General features: G+C 36.2%; 1 protein-coding gene across 1 annotated transcript in view; it reads right to left on the minus strand.

The window, feature by feature from the left end:
- SYT9 (synaptotagmin 9) overlaps window positions 1-26,303 on the minus strand; it is a 164,600-nt gene that overhangs the window by 134,283 nt on the left and 4,014 nt on the right. Inside the window, exon 2 of the mRNA XM_008067525.2 lies at window positions 20,059-20,605. Within this exon, the coding sequence (XP_008065716.1) occupies window positions 20,059-20,605 (547 nt within the window). The remainder of the gene's footprint in view (window positions 1-20,058; window positions 20,606-26,303) is intronic.

Genomic DNA, 26,303 nt, shown 5'->3' on the forward strand with positions numbered 1-26,303 from the left:
TATTATTAAGTAACTTCATTAACTTATATTATTCCAATACCATAAACAGTATGTATTGATCATTGTAAATTCATATTTCCAACACATACTGTTTTTGAACTCCAGCCTAGTATATCCAACAGATTTTTAGAAATTTTTTACGCATGAATATCTCACAGATAGCACAAAGTGAACATGTTAAAAATGGAATTCATGATCTTACCTACACCAAAAAAAAGCAGACAAGCAAAACCCCCTATTCGTCACCTAATGTTTCCTAGCTTAGCAAATACTAACACCTTCCTTGAGTTTGTTCATACTGGAAACCAGAAAATCATCCATCTTTGACCAACTCCCTTTCTTTAAGTCTCACAGATAATCAATCACTTTTGACAATGATGGAGAGATGGGAAATGAATCTACTCTCACATCTTAAGCAACTAAAACTCTGGAAAAAAAATAATAAAACAATGGTTTCCAAGACATGGCACACAAGACAATGAAGATATGTGATCCTTAAGTGACAGAAACAAAATGAGGTGAGTCTATGATTGCCTAGCTCATTAACCGCAGTAATGTTTCCACCACAGCACAGACAGAACCCAGGCAGAGCCTAGTTGACTTTCTTACTGAGAAAATGAACTCGAGAGTCTAGAGAGGCCAACCCAGAGAGAATGTTCAGGGTAGAGTACCAGAGAGAAGAAAGATGAATAATGAGAAAGCGCCAGAGACCTGTATTATAAAACATTGTTGGGGGAAATTAAAGGAGATGCATTAAGTGGAAATGTATATACTGTTAGTGATTGGGAAGATATTATTATTTTTTGTTTTGTTTTGTTTTGAGTTGGAGTCTCACTCCTTCGCCCAGGCTGGAGGCAGTGGCACACACGCCCACAGCCACTCCAGCGTCAAACTTCTGGGATCCAGTGATCCTTCCACCTCAGCCTTCCAAGTAGCCAGAATTACAGACGCATGCTACCATGCCAGGTTATTTTTTACTTTTTATTGTAGAGACGGGGTCTCGCCAAGTTGCCCGGGCTGGTCTTGAACCCGCAGGCTCAGGCAATCCCAAAGTGCTGGGATTACAGGCTGAGCCACTGAGCCCGGCCCGGAATATATTATTTTTTAGATTTCAGTTCTTTACAAATTGATTTTATATTCCACGCAACTCCAATCAAAATTCCAAAGGGTCTATGTGTGTGTGTGCATACATAGATAAGCGGACTATAAAATTCTTATGGAAATGCAAAGAACCTAGAATAACTAAAACTACTTAGAAAAAAATAGAGCGGGAGCACTTACATATCTGATTTCAGGATTTATAAATCTGTAGCAATCAAGACACAGTGGTATTGGTGCAAAGATAGACAATTAGAGCAATGGAGAAGAACAGAGAAACCAGAACAGACCCATATATATGATCAACTGATTTTCTTCAATAGTGCAAAAGGCAATTATGTGGCTAAAATATAGTCTTTTCAACAAATGGTACTGGAACAATTTGATGTCACATACAATAAAAAAAAAGAAAAGAAAAAGAAGAAAAAGTACTTCAGTCCATATTTCAGACACTATATAAAAATTAACTCAAAATGATTTGGAGTTATAGATGTAAGAGCTAAAATAATAAGACTTCTGAGAGCAACCAGAAAAAAATCATACTGTATAAATTTGGATCCAGCAAAGATTTTTTTGGCATACTACTAAAAGCACACTCTGTGAAAGATACAATTGATTAAATGGACTTGAGTGAAATTAAGAACTTTTCCCTTTCAAAAGACAATATTAAAAGAATAAAAATTCAAGTCATAACTTTGAAGAAAATATTTGCATATCATATATGTGATAAAGAGCTGGCATCCAGAATACATTTAAAACTCTCACAATTCAAAAATAAGAAAGAAAAAAAAAATTAGAACAGGAACAAAAGATTTTAACAGACACTTCATCAAAGAAAATAAACAGCTAAGCACATGAAAAGACACTCAATATGATAAATCACTAGGAAAATGCAAAACTGCAATAAGATTCCATTTCATACCAGTTAAAATGTCTAAAAACGAAAGATCAACCCTACCAAGTGCTGGTGAGAATGTAGAGCAACTAGAACTTTCATCCATTGCTGGAGTGAACGTAAAACAATATAATCATTGTGGCAAATTTCTCCCAGGCTGAACAGTAGTTCAGCTAATTACGAAAACATTGAGCATATACTATATAATGCTTATTTCTATACAATTCTGGAAAATTCAAACTAATCTATTGTGACAGAAAGCAGATTCACAGTTGTCTGGGGACTAGGGGAGGGGTGACAGGAAGGAGAGGAGAATACAAAGGGGAGTTTACAAAGGAGCACAAGGTAAAATTTTGGGGTGATACACATATTCCTTATTTTGACTGTGGTGGATGGCTTCACAAATGTATACACGTCAAAAATTGGAAAATTATGCTTAAAATATATGCAGTTTATTGTATACCAATTATTCTTCAATAAAACTGCTTTAAACATTCTGGAATCTGCCACTCTTCTCATGTTTATTACCACAACCTGAGTGGTCTTCTATGACAGACTCTTCTAAGACCTTCTCTTCACCATTCCCTACTGTCCATCTTGCACTGCAGCCAAAGTAATCTTTTAAGAACATAAATTTATTCATGTCACTTTGCTGCTAAAATCCTTCAAAAATTACTCATGAAATAAAGACACAAAGACTTGTTCTTTCCTACAAGACCCTACTTAGTCTTGCTTCTACCTGAGTTCTATTCTGTCTTCCATTTTGATTTCCCCTTTTTAACCACTCTGAACTTTTTGCTTCTGGAATTTATCAGAACTGTTCTTGCCTCAGGGCCTTTGCACACACCAGTTCCTTTTGCCTAGGATTCTGCTCTTTTCCAGGCAAATGTCTCACCATCCTTCAGTCTTAGCTTCAACATTTTTTCCTCAACCCATCCTTTGTGTCTTTGATGTATCAGGCTAGGTTTGGTGCTACATGGAGCTCTCATCTATGTTTTTTTTTCCTTCACAGTACCAATCACTCATGTAAGTAATTATCTGTGCAAATTTTTGTTTACTATCTCTTCTTTCCACATTTCCATCTTCTAAGACCATAAACTCTAGGAGAGAAGGGACCAATATGTATTCAATGATCAGTACATTGCCTAGCACACAGTGGGTTTTCAAAAACATTTGTTGAATAAATGATAGAGACAGAACTAGAGCTCAGAACCCACTTTATGACTTTCAAATTAGATTTTCTCAGCCCACTTATGGAAAAATCTATCCTTCTGTATCTGACACTCAGATGTATTTTTCCTATAGTTATTTAGGTCTCAAATTGGTATGCATTAAGAAATGTAATAGAGATTTTCTTTAAGTATTAAATACTTTAAAACCAAAGTACTAGACATAAAACATTAGCAATGTTTAACATAGCTGGATTGATAGATCAGTTAGGGTTTTAAAAAGTCAGTCATGTTCATTTTAAAGATACATTTATTCTGGAAGTTATACCCCAAGACAGTATACAAGGGAGAAAACCAGGTTAGAGAGGCACAACCTTGTAAGAAACAAAGTCACGGCTCATTGCTGAAGGCCGACTGACCATTGATTCGGCACTACCACGTCTTTAGGAAAGCATGGCCTAGATTCTCCATGTAGCTGAGTGCGTGGGGCTGGGAAGATAAAGATTGCAAACATGGCCACTTTCCAAAACAGCTTCCTAAGTAACAGCCTACCTTCCCCTCCCTTTCACTCCCCCACCATGTTTATTTAGACTCCCCTTAATTAGTGCATTTCAGCATGGAAGCATAATCCAATCTGAAAGAAAATTTCCCTGGAGAGCCATCTGTCAGAATTAGACTACACTTAGCTACTGGACAGTAAGGCTGTATTGTAAATACCACAGACTGCTTCGATTCTCGAAAGGCTCAAAACTCATTTTCCAAGCAAGCAAATGCCAATCCATGGGACAAGGCTTTATGTCAGGAAACTGGCTCGCTATTTTGGAAAGTAATGCTTCCACAGGTAGAAGATCATTAAAAGCAGTCCCAGGAGAACATTTTACCTGACTAGTCTCACCTTTTCTCCTTGATGAAATTGCTGTCCTTGACAACTCTATTAAGTTCTTTTTCAGTTATTCCAGGTTTGTAGAAGATTTTTTCCCCCCATCTAGCTCAGTTGTCCCATGTATTATTCAGTCATGGAATGCTTTAACCATGTAAAGGGAACTCAAGTGAAGCCTACTTCAGCTTTCTGCAAAGCCAGAAGCTCTTAGGAACATCCAGCATGTCATACAGACACCTATCTTTGGTATACAAGTCAAGGCAGACTCTTGCTTAGGAAAGGAGTATGTCGGGTGGGAGGTTGGGGAAGGGGTTCCTTCTTCTTTTCCATCATTTCCCAACATCTCAGAGGTCATGTGAATCAGGGTCCCTCCTATGTCCCCATAACCCCCTTTTCACACTGTAATAAACCCCATTGTGCCCTGCCTAGATCCCCTTTGACCAAGCCAGTGTACCTACTCCTTAGCTGCTATGTGTGTTGGCTGCTAACAGCTCATGGCTCCATCCTTCTTGGAAGAATTCCCCTCGAATGATGGGACTCACCTGAAAAATGATAAGCAAATGATACCCTCTTCTGAGGGGTGGCCTACAGTCAGTGAAAAACTAGTATAGGGTAAAATTGCAGCCCCCTTGCTCAGAGTGGGATACCTCTGGGGTGCTCTTCATGCTCCAGAGCTCCCTGTAGGATCAGGCTCAGGAACAGCTTTAGCTGATTCCCTCTCCATCTTAGCCTAGCTTTTTCCTTTAACCTACTACCTGCTTCCCTTACTTCCTTATGAGTGTCACTTGCAAGCAGTCCCTCAGTAAATCATTTGCCCAAGAGTCCCTCTCAGTCTATGCTTCCAGGAATTGTAACTTAAGGTACACACACTATATTAGAGTTATTTTCATTTTGTTCATTCATTCATTTACTCAAAAAGTTTACCATACACCGCTTAGGTTAAGTACTGAGAATATTGCCATAGACTTTGTCTTCAAGGAGCAACCAGTTTACTGGAATAGGCAGAGATATGTAGACTTTCTAATCTAATATGATAACTGTGGTGAAGAGGTGCATGTAGGATGCTTGAAGAGCACACAAAGAGCACCCAATATGGTCTGGGTAGACATAGCTTGGGCTTACTACATGTTTAAGCCTAGGACTTCTAAGAGGTATACCATTTAGCTAAACAGGAGTAGAAAAGAAAGGTCATCACAGATAGAGAATGTGTGTGTACAAAACAAATACATAAGGTTATATACAATACATACAATTAGAGAGAATTAGCTAGAACAACAGAAGGGAATTGGTTGTTTAAAACTCTGGCAGACATTGCCACTGATCTTGGTTTTCCCATTTGCTGAAGCTTGATATTGCTTCTAAATCCTTCTTAACGCAGCTCACTGCTCAGCTACCACCAGTTGATTGGAGTTGGCCCTACATACGAAAAAATCTTTGCCATCCCTTTTACACATATGGTTTTATGTTTCATCTTTAATCACATCCAAATCTACAAACTTACCTGCATTTGTTCTCATCTTTTTCTTTTAATTCCTATGACAAAGAAAATATTGTTCCTTTGTTTATCTAAAGCCAACACGTCTATCTGTAGTTTAGATCCTGTGTCCTGCCTTTTCAGGAAACTTTCTCTCTACTCTCTCTCTCTCTCTCCATATATATAATATATGCTATAAATACTATATATTCTCACATCTTCAAACTCTCTACTTTTATTGACTCCTTTCATTAGATTTTTAATCATTTAATTAAGTCTTAATTTTTCCCCTCAAAATGTGACTTTTAGGTTTAATTAATTTATTTCTAGTTTACATACAGTAAAACTTACTGTTTTGATATAGAGTTCTATGAGTTTTGAAAATGCATAGAATCATGTATCTACCACCACAGTCACAATAGAGAACAGTTCCATCACCCCTCCCTCAATTTCCTCATGTTGCCCCTTTGAAATCAACCCATGTTCCCATCCTCAACTCTCGTAACCCATTGATTTATTCTCTTTCATTTTAAATTTATCTTTTTAATACTATCATATAAAGAGAATAATACAGTGTGTAGCCTTTCGAATCTTGCTTTTTCACTCAGCATTATACATCTGAGATTCATCCATATTATTGTGTGTTTATTATGTACACATTGTGTGTTCCTTTCATTGCTGAATAGTATTCCATTTTTGAATAGAACAGTTTACCCAATGGAAAACATTTAGATCATTTCTAGCTTTTGGTAACTATAAATAAAACTATTATAAACATTCACAGACAGGTTCATAGAGTTTTTTTAATAAATATATTTTTAATCTCTCATCAAATTTGCTCTTTTTCAAATTCCATCTAAAATAATGAATACTAGCCGCGCTTGGTGGCTCAGCCTGTAATCTCGCGCCTTTGGGAGGCTGAGGTGAGTGGACTGCCTGAGCCTGTGGGTTCGAGACCTGCCTGGGCAGTAAGACCTCATCTCTACAATAAATCAAAAAATCAGCCGGGCGTGGTAGCACACACCTGTAATTCCGGCTACTCGGAAGGGTGAGGCAGAAGGATCGCCGGAGCCCAGCAGGTCGAGGCTGCAGTGGCCGGGAGCGGCCACTGCACTCCAGTCTGGGTGACCGAGTGAGACTCCAACTCAAAAAAATAAAATAAAATAATGAATACAAGGGTAGATTTCATAGAGAAAAATATCAGTATCCCCTGCTATCTTTTGGAGTTGTGGAATCATTTTCACCTAAGCCCACTGGAATCCCTACAGAGCCAGTTTGCTTTCTCAGCCTTCAGCTCTGTCCTCCCCTTTGTTCAACCCTTGTGTCTAGACGAGATACTGCAGTTGGGATGCAGATTCAGTTAAAGATCTCTGAGCATCTCCTTCTGTGTTACCAGGACAAATGCTACACAGACTAGCTAGCTTAACTTCCATTTTTAACCCCTTCATTTGGCCACATGCCAAACAGAGGCTGACAAAGCTAAATATATATTTCATACCTCTCTTGAATGTTAGGATAGATAGCTATGTAACAGCTTTGGCCAATAAGTAGTAAGCAGAAGGCATCAGTGTAGCTTTTAGGAAAGTTTTCCTTTTCCTGATGGAAAGTTGTCCTAGAAGTAACAAGCATGACCCCTTTTCTTTGTCACTTTCTTTTTGTCTCAAACACAGAAATGATGTCTAGAATCACATACTCTGTAATTGTCTAATTGAAAATACTTTATAGGTAGATTAATGAGTTTAAAGAAATAAAAAAGTCAAGTATGAAAATGGATTAAATGATTATAAAAATGAACAAAGTTTTAGGCATCAAATAAAGCTGCTAGAAATGAAAATTACATTAATTTAAATGAGAAACTCAATGGGCCTATTAAGTAACTAATTAGAAATTGCTAAAGAGAGAATTACTGTACTGAAAAACAGATCTAAAGAAATTACCCAAGATGCATCACCAATGAGAAAAAGTAAACAAACAAAGTGGAAGATACAGTGACTGGGTCTAAAAATATCTAAAGAGATTTCCAAGAGGAAAAGATAGAAAACTTTAGGGATAGATAATATTCAAAAAGATTATGGCTGACAATTTTCAGAATTGATGAGACACTCATGCTAAGATTGAGGACACCCTATGGATTCTAAGCAAGAAAAGCAATAATTTTTAAAGATGTACACCATAATATCAAATTTCAAACAGAGAAGTCAAAATATGGCACAGAGAAAAGAAGAGGGTGTTAAAGTTAAACAGCAGCTCATTTCTCCAAACTAAGAGCTTGGAGACAAGAAGCTAATAGAATAGATGCTGAGAAAAAAAAAATCCACACAAAATTTGTATATTCTATTTTTTCAATTATAAAGGTGAAGTAATATCTCCAGGCAAATAAAAAACTGAGGGAACTAACATCAATAAACCCTTAATTGAAGGAATTTCTCAAGAATGTACTAAACATAAAAAATAATCTAGTAAGAAATCCTGAATAGAGCATAAACAAAGAGAAATGATACATATGTGATAAATTAAAACAACCATTGATCATATAAAAAAGTAATTATAATGTCTAATTGAGAAGTTTAAAAAATCAGGCAAGATAGAAGCAAAATATCATAAAATAATAGTATGCTATCTGGGAATAATTAGAGTCAAAGTAAAAGTATAGTTTTGAAGGAGATTTAATATATGGGTTGACTTTTTACTTTATTAAGTTAGCCATGTACATTAAAATTTCTAGGAAACTCTAAACAAATACAAACAGAGGGTGTACCTTACAAGTTGGTGGAAGGAAGGAGGTGAAATAGGGGAAGAAAACAATAAGACAAAATAGAAAAAAAAATCAAGACTAAAATAAGTCCAGTATAAAAAGGCAGAAATAAATCCAAACATGCTAATAATCATAATGACCTATACGAACTAAATTCCGTTGTTAAAAGTCAATGGTTTTCAGAATGGATTTTTTAAAGAATCCAGCTATACCTTGCTGACAACATTTACACTTACAATAATAGGATACAGAAAATTTACAAGTAAAATAATAGAAAAGAAATATAAGACAAAACTAATTAAAAGAAAAATGTTTATTCGTTTATAAATACCAAGGTCCATTTGAAGACAAAAAACATTTCTCTATATAGAAAGGGACACTAAATTATGATATTAAGGAAATGTTCAAATGGACTGGGAGCAGTGGCTCACACCTGTAATCCCAGCATTTTGGGAGGCTGAGGCAGGAGAATCACTTGAGTCCAGGGGTTCAAGACCAGGTTGAACAACATAGCAAGACCTCATCTCTACAAAAAAATTTTAAAAAATTACCTGGACATAGTGGTGCATTCTTATAGTCTCAGCTACTTGGGAAGCTGAAGCAGAAGAATCGCCTCAGCCCAGGAGGTGAAGGTTGTGGTGAACCATGATTGTGCCACTGCATTCCAAGCTGGGCAGAGTGAAACTCCCCTGCCCCCCCAAAAAAACACCTTAGATGACAAGAAATCTATAAAAAGTAAAGTAGTAGCATACCTTTAAATATATACAGTAAGCAAAAATTGCTAGAGTTATAAAAATAAATTAAAAATCTACCATCATAGTAGGAAATTCAGAACACATTTTATCGGGGACTGGCAGTAGTGGGAAACTGCCAGGGGCAGGGGGCACACCTCATCAACAAGGTTACTTGCATAATGAACATTTGTATACCTAACCCTGAATTGTACCCCACATATTTAAAATAAATAATGTTAAAAACTCAAAAAACCCCACATTTTATCAATAACTGATATATTAGAATGATAAAAATATCATTCAAGATGTTGATGTGAGTGATATATAATCTTTTCAAGCATACGTAACACATTTATGAAAACTGGCATATAAGAATATAAAGGAAATTTCAACAGATATTAAATGATCTACAAAATACAGCTCACCTCTAATCACATTCTGATTAAGTTAGAGAAATAATACTTTTTTAAAAAGTTATACAATGTGAAATTTTAAAGCACACTTTTAAACAACATATGTCAAAGAAAAAAATCATACTTGATATTAGAAAACACTTAGATCAAAATGATAATAAAAACACTAACTATCAAAATTTGTGGACATACACCTAAAGCAGTATTTAAAGGAAAACTTATAGTCTTAAATGCATATTTTTTAAATTAAAAAAGACTGAAAATTAATAACCTAAAGATACAAATGGTTAGAAAGAAAATAACTGAATGAACCAAAAAAAAAAAAAAAAAGAAAAAGAAAATCATATAGGCAAAAGAGGAAATGGAAAATAAAAGTTAAATAGAATGAACAAAAATAAACGTTGTTTTTTTGAAAAAATTAGTAAAACTGATAAACCTCCAAAGACACTAGTTAAGGGAAAAGAGAACAAGAGCAAATAATCAATATTAGAAATGAGAGAAAAAAGCATAACTAGAAATGAGGCAGCAATAACAGGATAAGAACTTCAAGTAAATACAATTAAAACATGAACAAAATAACTTCAAGTAAACACAATTAAAACATGGACAAAATAAGCTAATTTCTACAAAAACCTAAATCACCAGAGTTGATTCATGAAGAAATTAAAAATTCTTACAATACTATAATCATCAAAGAAATTGAATCAATTTCCCCCAAAGCAAACATCTGACTCAGAAAGTTATACTGACACGTTCTATTAAACATTGAAAGAAAAAAATTATTTCAATCATACACAAAATCTTCAAGAGAAAAGGAAAAGAGAGAATGCTCCATAACTCATTTTAAGGCTTGTATAACTTTGATAATAAAACCAGATGGTGAAAAAAACAAGAAAGTAAAATCACAGGCTGACTCACTCAGAAGTTTAGTCGCAAAAATCTTATCAACAAACCAAATAGTTGAATACACACACATACATATTTATGTTTATCCATGTATATAAGCAAACAACACATTGCGAACAAATTTGATTTATCCCAGGAATACAGGTTTTCATCAAAATTAGAAAATATACCAATATAATTTATAACATTATATATGATCACCTCAATAGATTCAGAAAAATCATCTGATAAAATTTAGCATCTACTCAGGTTTTCAAACTGTTTGGTGGCTGCCCTACTTAATAGGGAAATATTCAAAGCATTCCTTTCAAGATCAGAAACAAACCAAGGATTATTCTTTGTACTGGTGATTCTAAAATTCAGTAAAACAAGCAAAAGGATGAGAAAGGGAGAGAATTTGAAACAATTAAAAAGGGAATAGAAAACAAAATTTTCCTTATTCATGAATGGCATAATTGTCAATGTACAAAACTCAAAAGAATCTGTAGTCAAATCATTAAATAGAGTGTGCAGTAAGACCAAGTATTAGAGAGAACACAGATGATCTCAAATGCTGCTGGTGGGATTGTAAATCACCCAAACTATTTAGAGATATAATTTTCTTCGCCCTAGCAACTCCATTTTTAGATATATACCCTAGAGCAATTCATGTACATATTTACAGGAGACGTGTACTAAAAAGCTTAATAGAAGCATTTTCTGAAATAGAAAAAACTTAAAATCCATTCAAATATCCATTGACAGAAAAGTAGATGAATAAATTATGGTATATTGTCCAATAGAATGCCAAAATACTACTGCAACAACAGCAAAAAGAACTACTGTTATGAACATCAACATAAATAATTCTAATACACATAACATAGCTTGTGGAAGAATAGAAGCAATATAATTTCTTTCACATAATTTCAAAAACAGGCAAAACAGAACAATCTATTCATAAGTAGTAAAATGATTTTTAAAGTTATATATAATAGAATTATTATGTTAAAAGATTATAGATATAAAATTTAAATACTATTATCACCTCTCGAGGGGATCTTGGGATGGAGGAGGGGCACACAGGAAACTTTGAAGAGACTGATAATGTTCTCTTGCTTCAGCTTAAGTTCTGGATTGCTTGATGTTAATTTTGTTGTTATTTTAAAACCACATAGATATTATATATGCTCCTGTAAGTGTCATATATTTCATTTAAGAAGTCAAATGTTTTGTCCTGGCACCCTCACTAGTGTAGAAGCTATCGAAGTCTCTGTCCTATCTCCCAGTGTAAGAGACCTGTGACTTCATCATTCCCTTTCTGTAGGAGTTCTGTTTTGCAGTCTTGCCACTTTTCACTCCTAGATAATCTAGACATCAGGAGGATGACATGTCTGAGGGATCATGAGTGAGAAAAATGATAGGGTGGGATTCAGTGGACTTTCATGAAGACACAGCTCAGTAGACTCCAGGTTCCATTCACATCCACATCATGGAAGGAACTTGCATTCCCTGTCAGCAGTTGGAAACCAGGGTTTGTCCTTTAGAATGAGTTAGCTAGCCAGTCCTTAGCATTTTCAGCACTGCATATAATGGTATATTGGAGCTGGCTCTTATCAGCTGGTACCAGCTTGGAGAGCTAATTGTGAGCATCTTTTGCCAACTCTGCCTCCAGTGATGCCACATTGGTAACTTGAAATCAGCCCCACTGGGAGTATTTACACCATGAGAATCAGCAAATGCTGCAAATCAAGTCCCCTTCCTCCCCTTTCCTTGCCCCCAGCTAGTTGTTACTCATCTACTAGGACACCACTGAATAAAACACAGCCATAAAATCATATTATAGTCACTTATGACTTATGGCACAATGGAATGAAAAGGTATTCAAATTAATAAACATCTTCAGTCACACAGTCTGCCTGCTCCATTTGCATTCAACTGTGAAGGGCAAGCATTCTGGGCTTCCCTGAATGCTTCTATCCACCCCTGCCTGAGTGGTTCCAGGTGTCCATATCTATCAGGTCTGGAAATGGCCCCAGGCTCCTGGGAGACAGGACAGGAAAATTCTCAAATTGGTAACTCTAAAATACTGAAACTTGCAATGACACAAAGTCAAATTTTGATGGAAACATAGGTTTTCAAGTTCCTAAATTAAAAGAAAGCTTATGCTGTTGTAAACTGTACCTTTCCCTTTACTGAACTGGGATCCATATTGGCATAGAGGGACCTTCATGACTTCTATCGTCACATGATAACTCTGGTATCTTCGCCAAATCAGATGCTAACTGAGATGATCATAACTCTCAGAGAAAGTCTCTGAACCAGGTTCTAAGTGGGCCACCGAGAAAAAGATTCCTAAAGTGTTTGATGCCTATTTGCCAGGAAGCCAGTGATAAGTGCGGTATTACCACTAAGCTCATTCACTAAACTCATGCTCTCTGAAATTTTGACCCTTCCTCTAGATGCTATCTTCTCTCTTTTTGACTAACAAAATGCTCACAAAGATGTATTATACTATTATTGATTAATTTGGCTTCAGCAGTTGAGAGGTTTAATTAAACTATCATTTATACACTCCATCATTGCCATTTTCTTTATGGGAAAATGTGATTATTAATATTTATTTGAATGATAACATTTATAAAACTCACAATCTCTTTGGAGAAGTAAAGGAAATTTTGGAAAAATTTTAGTTTATGATTTCAGCTCTGCATAATACCCTCCAACTCAATCAGTCCTTAGAGCTTCAACAAATTTGTCCCTTGTAAAGAGCTTCATTTTATTCAGCATGTATTTATTAAGTGTCTGGCTTCCAGGCACCATTCTAAAGGTTGGATGCCCAATAGTGAACAAGCTGAATTTGGTCTTTATACTTACAGAGCTGTCTAAAGGAGAAGAAAGAAAATTGAACAAATATGTAAAAGAAGGATGAATAGTGATAAAAATACAAAGTGTCATGGAAGCAAATACCAGAAAAACTTATCCTATTCAGAGCTCAGAAAAAAAGGAGTTCTCTGAGGAAGTGGCATTTAAGCTGGTATCTAAAAGCTTAGTGGAGTTATCCAGGTAAAGAGGGTATAAAGAGAAGTGAACCAGCATATACAATCATTTTGAGTCCCTTTTCATGCACAGACTGAATTGGCTAATAACAAGCTTAGTCTTAATTCCCACTTGGCCATTATTCAGTTATGTAACTTTGATTGAATCTTCTAATGGCCCCCCATCTCAGTTTTATCTGCTGAATAAAGATTTTAGCTAGCAGGGCCTCTAAAGTTCTATTTAATTGAAAGGCAAACATGTAATACATAGATTACTATTCAGTTAGTATAAGTAAAAACAGCTTTTTTGAACAAGAGTTGAGCAGTCTAGAAGAATGTTTTCAGTAGTAGGATAAATGTTCACAGAGAACATTACAAGAACTCTTACTTGTAAAAATACTGGACTACAAAATCCTTGTTAATGTGTAACGGAGCTGATGGGACAGAAATGGAATCTTTCAGTGATAAGAAGCAATAATAAAGCACAAATCCACAGAGATGCTGGAGATAAATGTGAATATCTGGTGGCTTATCACCTGGCATGTAGAGGATTGTGGAAGTATCCTTCATAAAGCTGGAATCCCAGAGACTGAAGGTCACATCCTTTAAGGATAAATAATACAGAGCTTCTGCCCTGCATGAGTAGATATTGGGGCTACATATCATTATTGGACTTGCTTGAGGTAAAGAAGAAGAATTAAAATTAAAAAATCTCCCTGGCCACTTTCTAACCATTAATATAAACCTGCATTTATATATTTGGAGCCTGTATTCACCTTATCGCTTATCCCAAAATGTCAAGCCCCAAGTCGTGTTTAACTTGTTCCTGTTGGTAGTTAATCAGGCATCTGGTAGAAACAATCACAAACCATCTCTGAAGTAATGCACTTTAAGCCTATGCCTTAAAAATTTCTACTGACAAAGTTCCAAACTAGATGAGCTCACAATCACAAATCTAAGAGCTCACATTCACAAATCAAAAAGACATTGATGAGTTAGAGTGAATGGAAATGCCAAACAAAAGAACCTGAGCTGCAGAGATTGTAACTATTGGAATTATGAGTAACAGAATACAAAAATAACTATGCGTGGAATTTTAAATATATATGTATGTACACACACACACACATACACACACACATATATGTAAATATGGAAATTGAAAGTATGTTGGAAAAAATAGATTATTAAATATATTAGGCAAATATGGAAACACATCAAATAACATTTCTGCAAATGGAAAGAAGTAAATGGCTGAGATTTTCCAGAATATATCAAAAGAAACAAGTTCAGATTCAGGGTCCTCAATAAGTCTCAATCAGAATAAATAAAAAAGAAATGCCCAACTTGCAATATTATAGTTAAACTACAGAACACTACAGGGGAAAGCAAGACCTTGAAAGTGATTTTAAAAAAAAGAAAAATTACCCACAAAGGAATAAATATTAGACTAAATGTTGATTTCTCAAAAAATAATTAAAAGTCAGAAGCCAATTAAATGATAGCTACAATGCCAAAATCAAAACAACTGAGTTTTATGTTCCCAAATTTCTAGTTTCAGAAAAAAATAATCTTCTAAGAATAACGATAAAATAAAAAGTTGAAAGCTATTGCCAGCATATGACAATGTCAATAAGTCTCAATCAGAATAAATAAAAAGTAAAAAGTATCCTGATCTCACTTTTTTCTTCCTCATTGGTTGAAACTAGGCAGAAGCCATAGACTAAGGGAGTTCTTTCAGGCTGTCAATAGATAAACAATATTCCCAAAGTTTTCTGGGCGTACCTGAAGAAACAAATGGAAGACATCCAAAATAATGCCCTAACTAACTTTATAAAGCAAGAATTACCTCGATTCTAAACTAGATAAGGCCAGTGTAAGATAGTAAAATTACATGTAATGCACAGAAAGGGTAATGCACCAAGGACAGTTTGACTCATTCTAAGAATATAAGGTTTGCTCAAAATTAGAAAACCAATCAACATAATTGATCAAAGTAGCCATTTAAGTGGAGAAAATCTAACAGGATCATAGTATTTGGAAAAAACAAACAAACAATTTGTGACAAAAAGTCTTGGTCAACTAGGGATATAGGAAAAGACATATTCTTAACATGATGAAGACATCCATAAAATATGCAGAACAAAATCATGCTTTATGGAAATATAAAGACATTCCATTTAAAATAAGGAACAAGTCAAGGATGCCTACTATCATAATTATTATTCAGCAATGTACTGGAAGTCCTAGGCTATGCATTAAATAACAATAACTACAAAAAAAGGTGTACAGATTAGAAAGAAACAAATGAAACTATTACAATTCACAGATTATCATCTGCCAGGAAAATTCAGAAGACTCTACAATGAAATAATAAGAATTCTTGAATTTTACAAGATTGGCAAATAGATGATAAATTTACAAAATTTCAACCATAACCAGAAATAGTTACAAAACACAATTTTAGAAAAGATACCAATCAAAATAACAAAAAAAGATACCTGACAATAAATCTAACAAGAGACATCCAAGAACTTCATGGAGAAAATTGTAAGTTTTGATTGAAAAACATTAAAGGAGAATAGATAAATGGAGATATATACTGTAGTCATAAAGAGAAAGACTCAATATCACAAAAGATGTAAAATTTCCATAAATTAGTCTATAGACTTTGTACAAGTCCAAACAGCAGAAGTAATTTTTGTTTAACTTGATAATGTGATTCTAAAATTTATGAGAAAAGTCAAGTATCAGCCAAGACTGAAGTAAAGAAGTAGGCTGGATGGTTTGCTCTTCCAGATTTTAAGGCTTATCATGTGAGGACACAGCAAGAAGTAACCCAGAAAGAGAACCCCACCAGGAGGAAAAAAAAAAAAATCTGTTGGCACTTTTGTCTTGGACTTCCCAGCTTCCAGAACTGTATGAAATAAATGTCTGTTATTTAAGCCACCTAGGTTATGGTATTTTGTTACATCAGCCTGAACTGACTAATACAGGGTGCCTATACTGCAGAAAATTTCATTCTGGGTGGATTAAAATAATAATTGGGAAAGGCAAACCTTAAAACTTCTCATAGAAAATATTGGTGAAATATCTTTATGACATAGAGTAAAAAGGATTTCTTAAATAAGACATAAAAGTGTTAATATACAATGAAAAATATTTATATATTTTATGACATTAAATATAAGAAGCTCAATTTATCAAAAGACAGCATAGAATGAATACAAAGACAGCCATAAACTGAGAATTGATGTTTGTAAAACACATAACTAACAAAGCATTTGCATTCAGACTATTTAAAGACCCTGAATGAGTCAATAAGGAAAATAAAATAGAAAATGGTGCTGAGTAAGCATTTCACAAGAAAGAAAATATAAATGACTAATACACATATCAAAAGATGATGAACTTTTGCAACTGAGGAAATACCAATAATGTATCATTTTACATACACACACATATCACACATATTAATCGGTGTCATGAATTGCAAGAACTGGTGAGAAAGCGAAGTATTAAAAATTGCCACATAGCCGGGCTCGGTGGCTCAGCCTGTAATCCCGCGCCTTTGGGAGGCTGAGGTGAGTGAATTGCCTGAGCCCGCGGGTTCGAGACCCGCTTGGGCAGCGAGACCTCATCTCTACAATAAATCAAAAAATCAGCCGGGCGTGGTAGCGCATGCCTGTAATTCCGGCTACTCGGAAGGCTGAGGCGGAAGGATCGCCGGAGCCCAGCAGGTCGAGGCTGCGGTGGCTGGGAGTGGCCCCTGCACTCCAGTCTGGGCGACAGAGTGAGACTCCAACCCCCCCCCCCAAAAAAATTGCCACATTTCACCAGTGCAAGAATGAATTTGTACAGTTACTATGGAAAAGACCTTGTCACTACTTGGAAAAGTCGAACACATGTATACCTTACCCTTATCAGGGAGACATCCTAGATAAATTATTGCATAAGTAGCCAAACAATGAGTACAAAAATCTTTTATGAAGTATTATTCAGAATCACAAAATTGAATAAAAACCCAAATGTAATCACTATAAGAATGCTAATTTGTCATATATTAATACAATGGAAGATTATATGGCAGCGAAAATACAAAATATAAACTGCTAAATATCATAATAAATGTTTGCTGAACAAAAAGTACGTTAAAGAAGAGCTGTGAAAATAAGAAACAGACAAAACTGAAACCCATATTGTCCTATATATTTCACAATATGAACAGAATTCGGGATAGTGATTTCCTCTCAGCAGAAGTGGACTAACACAATGTGATGGAGAAGGACAACCCAAGGGTCAGAAAAAGTAGTAGCAATGTTCTACCTTTCAGTTGAATGGTGGATTCATTTCTGTTTATTTAATTATTCTTTCATTAATACATTATATACACTGTATAATATACACACTGTATTATATCTTTATACTCTATTATAAAATAGTATAATATTTAGGTATAACTTAGATATAATAGTATAATATAATATTTTATAATATAGTGAATCTCAGATCTTCATGTTCAGTCTCTGTACAAAGTCACATTAAAAAATACACACACACAAACACACACACACAGTCAAAACAGCCCCAGATAACACTTTAAAAAATGGAATTTAAAGAAATATATGGCAGATTATGAAACAGTCTGTAGTCCATTATGAGGCCCTATCCTCACCTATGGTCATCCAAAGGCTTAGATCAATGCTCAGAGGATTCACTGTTAGCCTGAGAAAATAACTGATAATTGTGAAGCCTTTATCTTTATTGGTTTTCTTTCTTGATAAATAATTTCACACTCTCCTCAACCCTATGGAAATTTGAAATTTTTCAACAATGGACAGGAAACTCTTATTGCCAGGAGAGTGTTGAAATTGCAGGGATCTCAGGGCCAGAAGGTCTCCACCGCCTGCCACTCTATATTCTTGCCCCATGGGAACCTGCTCTAGGAGACATTTCCACCAGGTATCATCAGCTTTATCCAGATTTTTATCAGCCACTGTGCATTCAGTGGTGTTCTTGCTACAACGTCTCTAGAAGGCAATTCTCAACAGGATCCCCACTAAGCTTTCTAATAACCTCTCTAGTTATTTTATAGAATCAATTTGTCAAAGAATATAAATTGATATCTTACTAGATAGTGTGGTCAACCCCTCCCTACCTACCCTGAGATCAGACATAAATCCAAGGTTTATTACTGGGGCTGGTAGTGTCTCAGTTCCTGTACCAAAGACTTGGTAAATACCCCCAGTGAGAGAGAAGGATAATTCCTGAGCCATTTACATCTTAGTATAAGCAACCTGCACATTTTAACCTTTGAAACCTTCTCATGTGGCCTCCTGATTCTGGTAATTGGTATTTAGGAGACAATCCTTGCTTCTTCCCTCAGCATCTATTTTTGGGTTTACATACATAGTAACCTTTTAAGATAAAGAGGTCTTTTCCTTCCACAATACTCTAAATCACCCTAGTTTACTAATATTCTCTACACCTCCTCTAGCTTTTTCTTTCTTTTCTTATTATTATGATAAAGACCAGCAGAACCCCATGCTACACTTTGTTTACCTGGATTGCAGGACAAAGCTGGCACTGGAACCTTGTGGCATGTGGAAAGAAGGTATCCCACAGAGCAACCAAAGCGTGGGTGGGTCCCTAGTTCAAAAAATGACTAGTGTGGGTATTTGGTCATTAGGCAGAGATTTTGTGCGTCCTCTTCCTGAGCAGAGCAGGAGTCTTGCACTAAATAAGTTGCACTAAATAAGCTATGAACTAATGCTGAAGCAGTGTCTGAGCTGAGTAAGGACCAAATCTTTTTGACTGGCAAGGCAGAGAAAGAGAGCTATGTTGGCCCGGAAGGGCTCATATTAAAAAAGATGAGCTGACAAAGTCATCTCAGGGAATTTGGAGAGGTGAGAGAAACAAGTAGCTTTATAATATCAGAGTTACCTAAGAAAATCTAGTTTTTCTTTCTATTTCTAGAGTATGAATATTCCTCTACAGGATAGTTAAAAGAATATAAATGGGGTAAAAATATCGCCTCTGAAATCTTGTGTTTAAAATGTAAACATGGATACATGGTACACTGCATAGTACCTCTAACTTCTTTCTTGAGCCCTAAATTGGATTTGACCCTTTATAGGTCATTTAAACCATTATCTGTAGCTTCTTTCTAGACTGCCTTCCTTGTAATTTGGATTTTGTGAGTTTCACATTTAAAAATGTGGTGCTAACTTTTTTCAACCACTCTCACTTCTAGGATTAAAGCTGAAGATCTGATCATGGGAAATGCTAATGTGCCAACTTGAGAACATTGGTAGGGACCTAATGCTCTTGGAGTCAGGCCATGGTCTCGTAGCTGCAAAATACAGTTAATAGAATGCCAGTTTCCATCTAGTACAAGCAATCTGAGAAGGCTCCAAAGAATATGTGGTAAGGAGGACAGATAATATCTGCTATCAGAGAATAACTAAGTATCTGAAAGTAGAAAGGAGAGAATGTTATCTTTTAATGTTGTTTTCATAAATAGTTCTTGGAAAATTTAAAATGAATATTGTTAAAGGTCTGACTCTAAAATGGTACAAGGAAGTTCTGAAATCATAACTATATGTACATTAATGTGAATTTTATACTTTGTCCTTGAAATGAAATAATGTATAAGTAATCTGTTTCCAAGCTAACCAAGACATTCCTCCCCCCAAAATGAAGAAATGCTGGACTCACATTGGTGACATATTCGATATCCTTCCAAAGGATGCACTCCCTGGGGAAATCAGCCAAGTCTAGGAAGTGATCCACCACCACTTGGCCGATTAAGTCATGACGAGAGAACCTGTCAAAGTCGTACACAGAGAAGTGAAGCTTTCGTGCTTCAAGGTCATTGTAGGGAACTGGAAATAAAAATACTTCATCAAACACAGGGTTCAGGGTTTTTCTGTGAACTTTAGTCTGATGTTTTGTTTTCCGATCTGGAAGCAAATAGATCTTGACATAAGGATCTGAAGTCCCAGAAAAGTCCTTGGCGGGCAAATTGACAGCTTTGTGAATCTTCACCATGAGCTGCTCTAAGTCACAGTCATATTTTAAAATGAAGTTCAGTTTCCCACAAGCTTTGCTGTTATTCCTTCTCCCATCATCATTATCCAATGATCTCTGCTTATATAACTCCGGTTTAATTCTACCAATTCCAGTCAACTGTTCCTGTTTTTGAAGCTGCTGGATATTGAAGTCCGGGTTTGACAGGTTGAGTTGTCTTCGGATTGAATTATGCCTTGGATGAAGAGCAGGACAGAACAAAGTTATAACCTTATTAGCAATGAGTCTTTCAGAGACGTGTGCCTGGGATGTAGGTAGACTGTTACGTTCTTTTAAGAGCTTAGATATGTGGGCTTTTTTTTTTTTTTTTTGGCCTAAATTCAAAATGTTCATCAATGTGCGTAAGCTGTTCCCTAAGGCTTGAAGCTCAAATTGAAGTTTGGTATCAGGAAATGAACTTAGTAACATGTGACCTTGGAGCTTTAAAGGTTTAATGCACTTTCTAAACTATCTAATATGCCCTTAAAGAAGCTTATTCTGCGGATGAAATGTAAAGATTTGTATAAACTCCTTTAAAAATAAAATTATTCACCTTTATTAAATCATCCTGAAATTGAAATAGTTAGCTAAGTGTTGCCTTAAGAAGAACAAATCTTTTTCCTAAATTACACAGAATTTTCTATTACTGGCTTATAGCTTTATAAGAGTGTGAATTCTTACTGGTTCAAATTAAGTCATTTCATCAAAAGAACACAGTTTTTGCTCATGTAAAAATATATGTGACTAGGATGTGTCTGCTTGCAGTGGATCATGCTGACTGACAGGTGCAAGTGACAGCATTGGAATTCTGCTTTGGTTGTACCTGATTGGTGATCAAGGGGATGGATTTTAGTTCTGAAATAAACACTAATGTCATAAAAATTAAAGGCGAGCTACTATAAATCCATATAAATATCCTGCTAGTGAAGGTTGGATACTGGTATTTGCAAATTAAATGTTTGCCAATAGAGTCTATTTTTCACCATATAAGTTTATTGCTCTGGGTTAGAAGTTTTCCTAAAATTCTCTTTAAAATCTGTCTCATCTGTATGGGTCTTCATAGGTTGAGAGAAACAATCATTACATACAGGATTGTTTTTCAGGTTATTTTTGTTTATTTTTAGTTCGGAGTTCAGAATAATATTGTATTGTATACAGTCATTCAATGATCTTAAGTAAAGTAGCCTTTCTACTAAAAGGTAAAAGGGAACAGAGCTGACATGTCTCTGAGGGATTGATAAATAAATAGTTGGAGAGACAGAGTAAACACTTGAGCTTGCCTTCTATTCTTTTCTTAAGACTATTTTATGAAATAGAGATGTAAAAATGAAACTGAGACCGCAAAATGTGTTTTAAATTACTCTCCTTTTTCATCACAAATGTTGTCATGCTGAACATTCCTCTTCATCTGAAATAGCCTTCTGATCACTAATCACCCACCTGGTACAACAAGCACATTGTTACAGAACTATCACTTCTATCTGTCACACTCAACACAGTACATAGCAAGCAGACATGGTCTAGTCACATACATTTTCACATGTACAAAAACTGTGTGGTCTGAAAGTTGCTGCTGTGAGATTTTAAATTCTTATGGAAAAATTCACAATTTTTAGACTTCTCTGTATCTTATGACTGGGAATGGGAAAGGAAGGCAGGAGATGTTGTTAAGGGACTAAAACTGGCTCTCTACTCCAGTATAACCAAACTGTTTTCTTATCAAGAGGTGGAACCATTGCAGTGTTAGAATAGAGCTTGAATCTCACTCTATTGACTCTGTTTCCCTCTGCTATTAATTTTTCTTTGCAGGCTAAATTCAAAAAAGGTACACAATTTGGTCTAGCATCATTTCCCATCATTCTGGCTGAGGACTACTTAGTGGAACCTCTTAGTGGGACTAAGTAGTGAAGACAAGTGTAGACTATTCTGGGTGTTGTCTAGTTGATGGTGTTGTTTACATGATACAAGTACACTCTCAAGAACCCCTGGATGCTCCTTCTCCAGATCAGAGTCTGTAGTGGAACAAAATTCCTGTGCCTACACACAGCCCCAGACAACAATCCTGTGTTTCTACATTCAGTCCTAGGCCCTGACACTCCCCAAGTGATTGCTAGACAGATGCTGTGCATAACAATCTACCTTTGAGTTTTCTGAATACTGGCTTTAGATTCATCACAGCAACATTTTGTCTTTACCCATGTCTATGAGACTAAATCTACCCTATACATTTTAATTTTAAAATATATGAGTTTGGTTACTTAGTAGTGAGACATAGTCTGTTTTACTTGTACTTTTTTTAGAAATGAAATCTGAAGAGAAATTAGTCCTCCATGCTTGGCTCTTCCTAACCACAATGGATTGCCAGCGGGTACAGGGGGCAGCTGGGGAGGGTATTATGAAGTGATTTGTACTTCAAACAACAAAACAAGATTCCATTTCCTGAGAATACAATTGCACAGGAATCTCTTTACAAAATTCCAATACAGCCAAAGATTCTTCTTAAAAACCAATCACAGATATGAATACTATTATCTACTCAAATATCTTACATAATTAATTTCATTCCCAGCACCTCCCCCTCCCCATTCAGCATCACACTTACTACTGGGAAATCAGTTGAATCTAACGGTAAGGTAGTGGCTTAAAGCAGACAGCAAAGACCATAACAGGGCATGACAGTTTCTCACTCCCTGGGGCTCCCTTTCAATTGCTTTCAATTTCCTTTCCGGAAGGAGTTAGAATTTACTCGAGTTGGAAGAGAGGGGCAGTAGAATAGAGAAACTCAGAACAACCAGAGAACCAGGGTAACTCAAAACCTCCCTGCATAACCTCTGGAGCTCTGGGGGCTGAAAATGAGAAAGTAGAGCAGGGAAGCTGTACTAGAGACATGGAGGAGAAGATGTGGTGGAGGAAATGGAAAATCAATATTCTATAGCTCTCATAGGCACTCAGATGATGGTGGGAAGAAAAAGCAACTCCAAAGCCATAGAAAGAAAATACGGAACAGTGTTATCACCTGAGCTCTTCTCACCCAAGATGAGGTAGTTCTAGATGGCTAATGGCGGTGATCTTTGAGTACAGTAAATAAGATGCTCCCAGGGAAAGGATCTAGCATTTTAAAGCCACTGAGTGACATTGATTATGGTATTGAAGGAAGGGTGGCAAGGAGAGATCTCTGTCTGAAGCAGACTGTCCTCTGGGTAAGTTTGGGGAATCCTGTATCTTGGTGATCTCAGGATTTAATGTGCACAATGAATGGAAAGAGGAGAAAGTGGACCCTAAGGACAGAGGGTGAGAAGGAAAATTGAGAGGTAGTCTCATCTGTAAATAAATCATACTCTAAGGTTGTTGCAGAGAGGCTGGCTGCTGGGATTGAAACTCTCAGCTTCCTCCAACTCCCATTCTCTCTCAAGATGGGCCAAGTCTGTTTTCTGCTGTGGAAGACATGAGAAAGAGAACTTAAAGCTTGGATTTGTCTACCCTAGATCTGAGTTGGAAGACTGGTGGCTTAGCCTGAAGAAAGTGTGAGTTCAAAGATAATTAACAAAATTTGTAAAGTAGATTTCCTACAACAAACTCAAAAAACACATTTTTGTGTCTGAAGGAAGCTTAGCTAAGTGCTGAGCAGTAACCATAGGTCAGGAAGGGACAGAAGCCAAGAGGCTAAGAGGATTTTCCTCTTTTCCTTAAAAGTAAATTAATGAGTGCCAGCACTAGGTTCAGTCACTAAACCATCACTCAAAAAGTGAAGTATGTCCATCAGATCTTAATATAGAGGACATTACTGTAATTCAACAAATTTGAATGTATAAAGCAAGGTGTCAAGTGAGTGGAAGGTGCACAGAGGCAAAATGTTATTACTACCTTGAAGGAAATGACAGGTGATGAGATGGTTCCCTCATAACTATAAAGCATGGCAGAGAAGGATAAATACCAGAGGTCAGAGAGCCCACAATCTAGAGAGAGAGAAAGAATGGCCTCTGGTTCAGGAAGTTTTCATGAAGAAGATATTACTTGAGCAGTGCTTGTCTGCCTAACTTGGCCTCATCCTTACACACCTCCAAGCTGATGCTTGGACATTAATTCAACTTTTGTCTTGTCCCACCTCTTTAGACAGATGGGACCTTCAGTTCTTCTGCCCTAGCAACTTTATCCAGAGTCTCTATGTATGCCTGCCATATATTTAATTCCAGACTCCCTAGGAGCCAGTGTTAGATTCCCCAGAATTCCTTTCATCTTAGTGTTTCCTGTGCAGCCATAGGCAAGTGCACATGCATCTATGCTTCCTTACCTCAGTGGCCCCATCTCAGAGGTGACATTTGACCTGTTCTTTTCCTGGTTCTGGGACACTTATGTTGACCAGGCTTCAGAGTTCAAAAGAGGAAAGAGATAAGAAAACTGTGGTTTCAGAACCATCATTGTTTTCTTTTCTCCTGTATTTAAGTCAAGGCAGGGAAATATGGAAACAGTTGAGACAGGACCTTGTTTTCCTTCTTTGAAACTCCCTCAGTGATGGAGAAGAGAGAATTGGGTTGTTCTGAACCATAGGCAGACACAGAAGAAGAGAAAATCGTGAACAGTTAACAGACAAGGACAGGAGGAAGCAGAAATATGAGGCTTTCTTAGCTTGCAATTTAAGGACTTCTAAGAAGAATGATAGTAAAGATGTAAGCATCAGGCCTTGGGGCCGGTCAAGGTGTGTAGTCAAGTGTAGTTGAATACAATGATGAATAATCAACTTCCTTCCACTCACTCTCAAGTTAAGCAAGTTTGAAACCTTAGTGTCACCTTTAGTCATAAATACTTTATCCCCCGTAACCAAGATAAGCCTTTGCTCACCAACACTTTCTCTAAAGTAACTCACACCATAAGTCTCCTTTAATTCCCATTACTCCTGAGTTCAGGCCCTTATCATTGCAGGGCAGAACTGGCCCCCTGAGTCCAGTCTTCATCCTTGCTCTATGCATTTTATGCATCTTACACACTTCAATACATGTATTGGTGTTATTGTTGTGGGTCTTTTGAGGGCAGGACTGTATCCTTTTTCTCTGTTTATTACCATCACCTAATATGGAATTTTACACATAGCAAATGATTAATACTTGTATCTACAGTAAACGTATGAGTGTGATGGACATATATAGTTTGTGATAATTAAATCCGAGTAGAGAAAAGACTCACTTACATCTACTTTCAGGGTCTCACTGAAGTTGAGACAGGTCTAGAGTATTTACTCTTTTGATGCAGTCAGTTTATTAATTTCTGAAGAAATAACCACAACTCAAAAATTATTATGTTTTGGATGTTTGCATCTAATCAATGTTTTCAACACACAAAAACATGGCTTAATAGAAATGTGCTACTCATTGAGTAATTGTAACATCTAATTTTGAGGTACTACTTATTGGAGTTGTGGCCATTAATGGTATCCAAATTTAAAGTGTGATTATTACTTTCTTCTTTCAATTCTGTCAGTATATCTCTGCCAGAATATCTCTGTGACTCTATGGATTTCTTAATTCAGAGATAAGGTAAAAAACCAAATATGAAATTCTTAGTGAATGTGAGGGCTGGGACAAATGGCCTTCCACTATCCTCATACCATTACAGGTCACACTTGGTTTGTACTTCTGGTTCCTTGCCATTTTTGTCAACAGAACAAGAGGAAAGTGACCTGATATTGACCAACATATTCTGTCAGTCAGTCATATAAAAAAAAGTCTTCTATATGCTAGGAGCTGCACTAGGGGCTGGATACACAGGGAGGTGGGGAAAAAAACCAAATATGGTCTCTGGGTTCACAGAATCCAGTCTAGAGTGGAGTATAGGCAATAAACAATCAGTTAGAAATAGAGTTTAATCTTGTGATGTGAAAACAAGACAGCATGAAAGAG

Source organism: Carlito syrichta, unplaced genomic scaffold (genome assembly GCF_000164805.1).
Source record: "Carlito syrichta isolate Samal-C Ts95f unplaced genomic scaffold, Tarsius_syrichta-2.0.1 Scaffold309682, whole genome shotgun sequence".
Taxonomy (NCBI): Eukaryota; Metazoa; Chordata; class Mammalia; order Primates; family Tarsiidae; genus Carlito; species Carlito syrichta.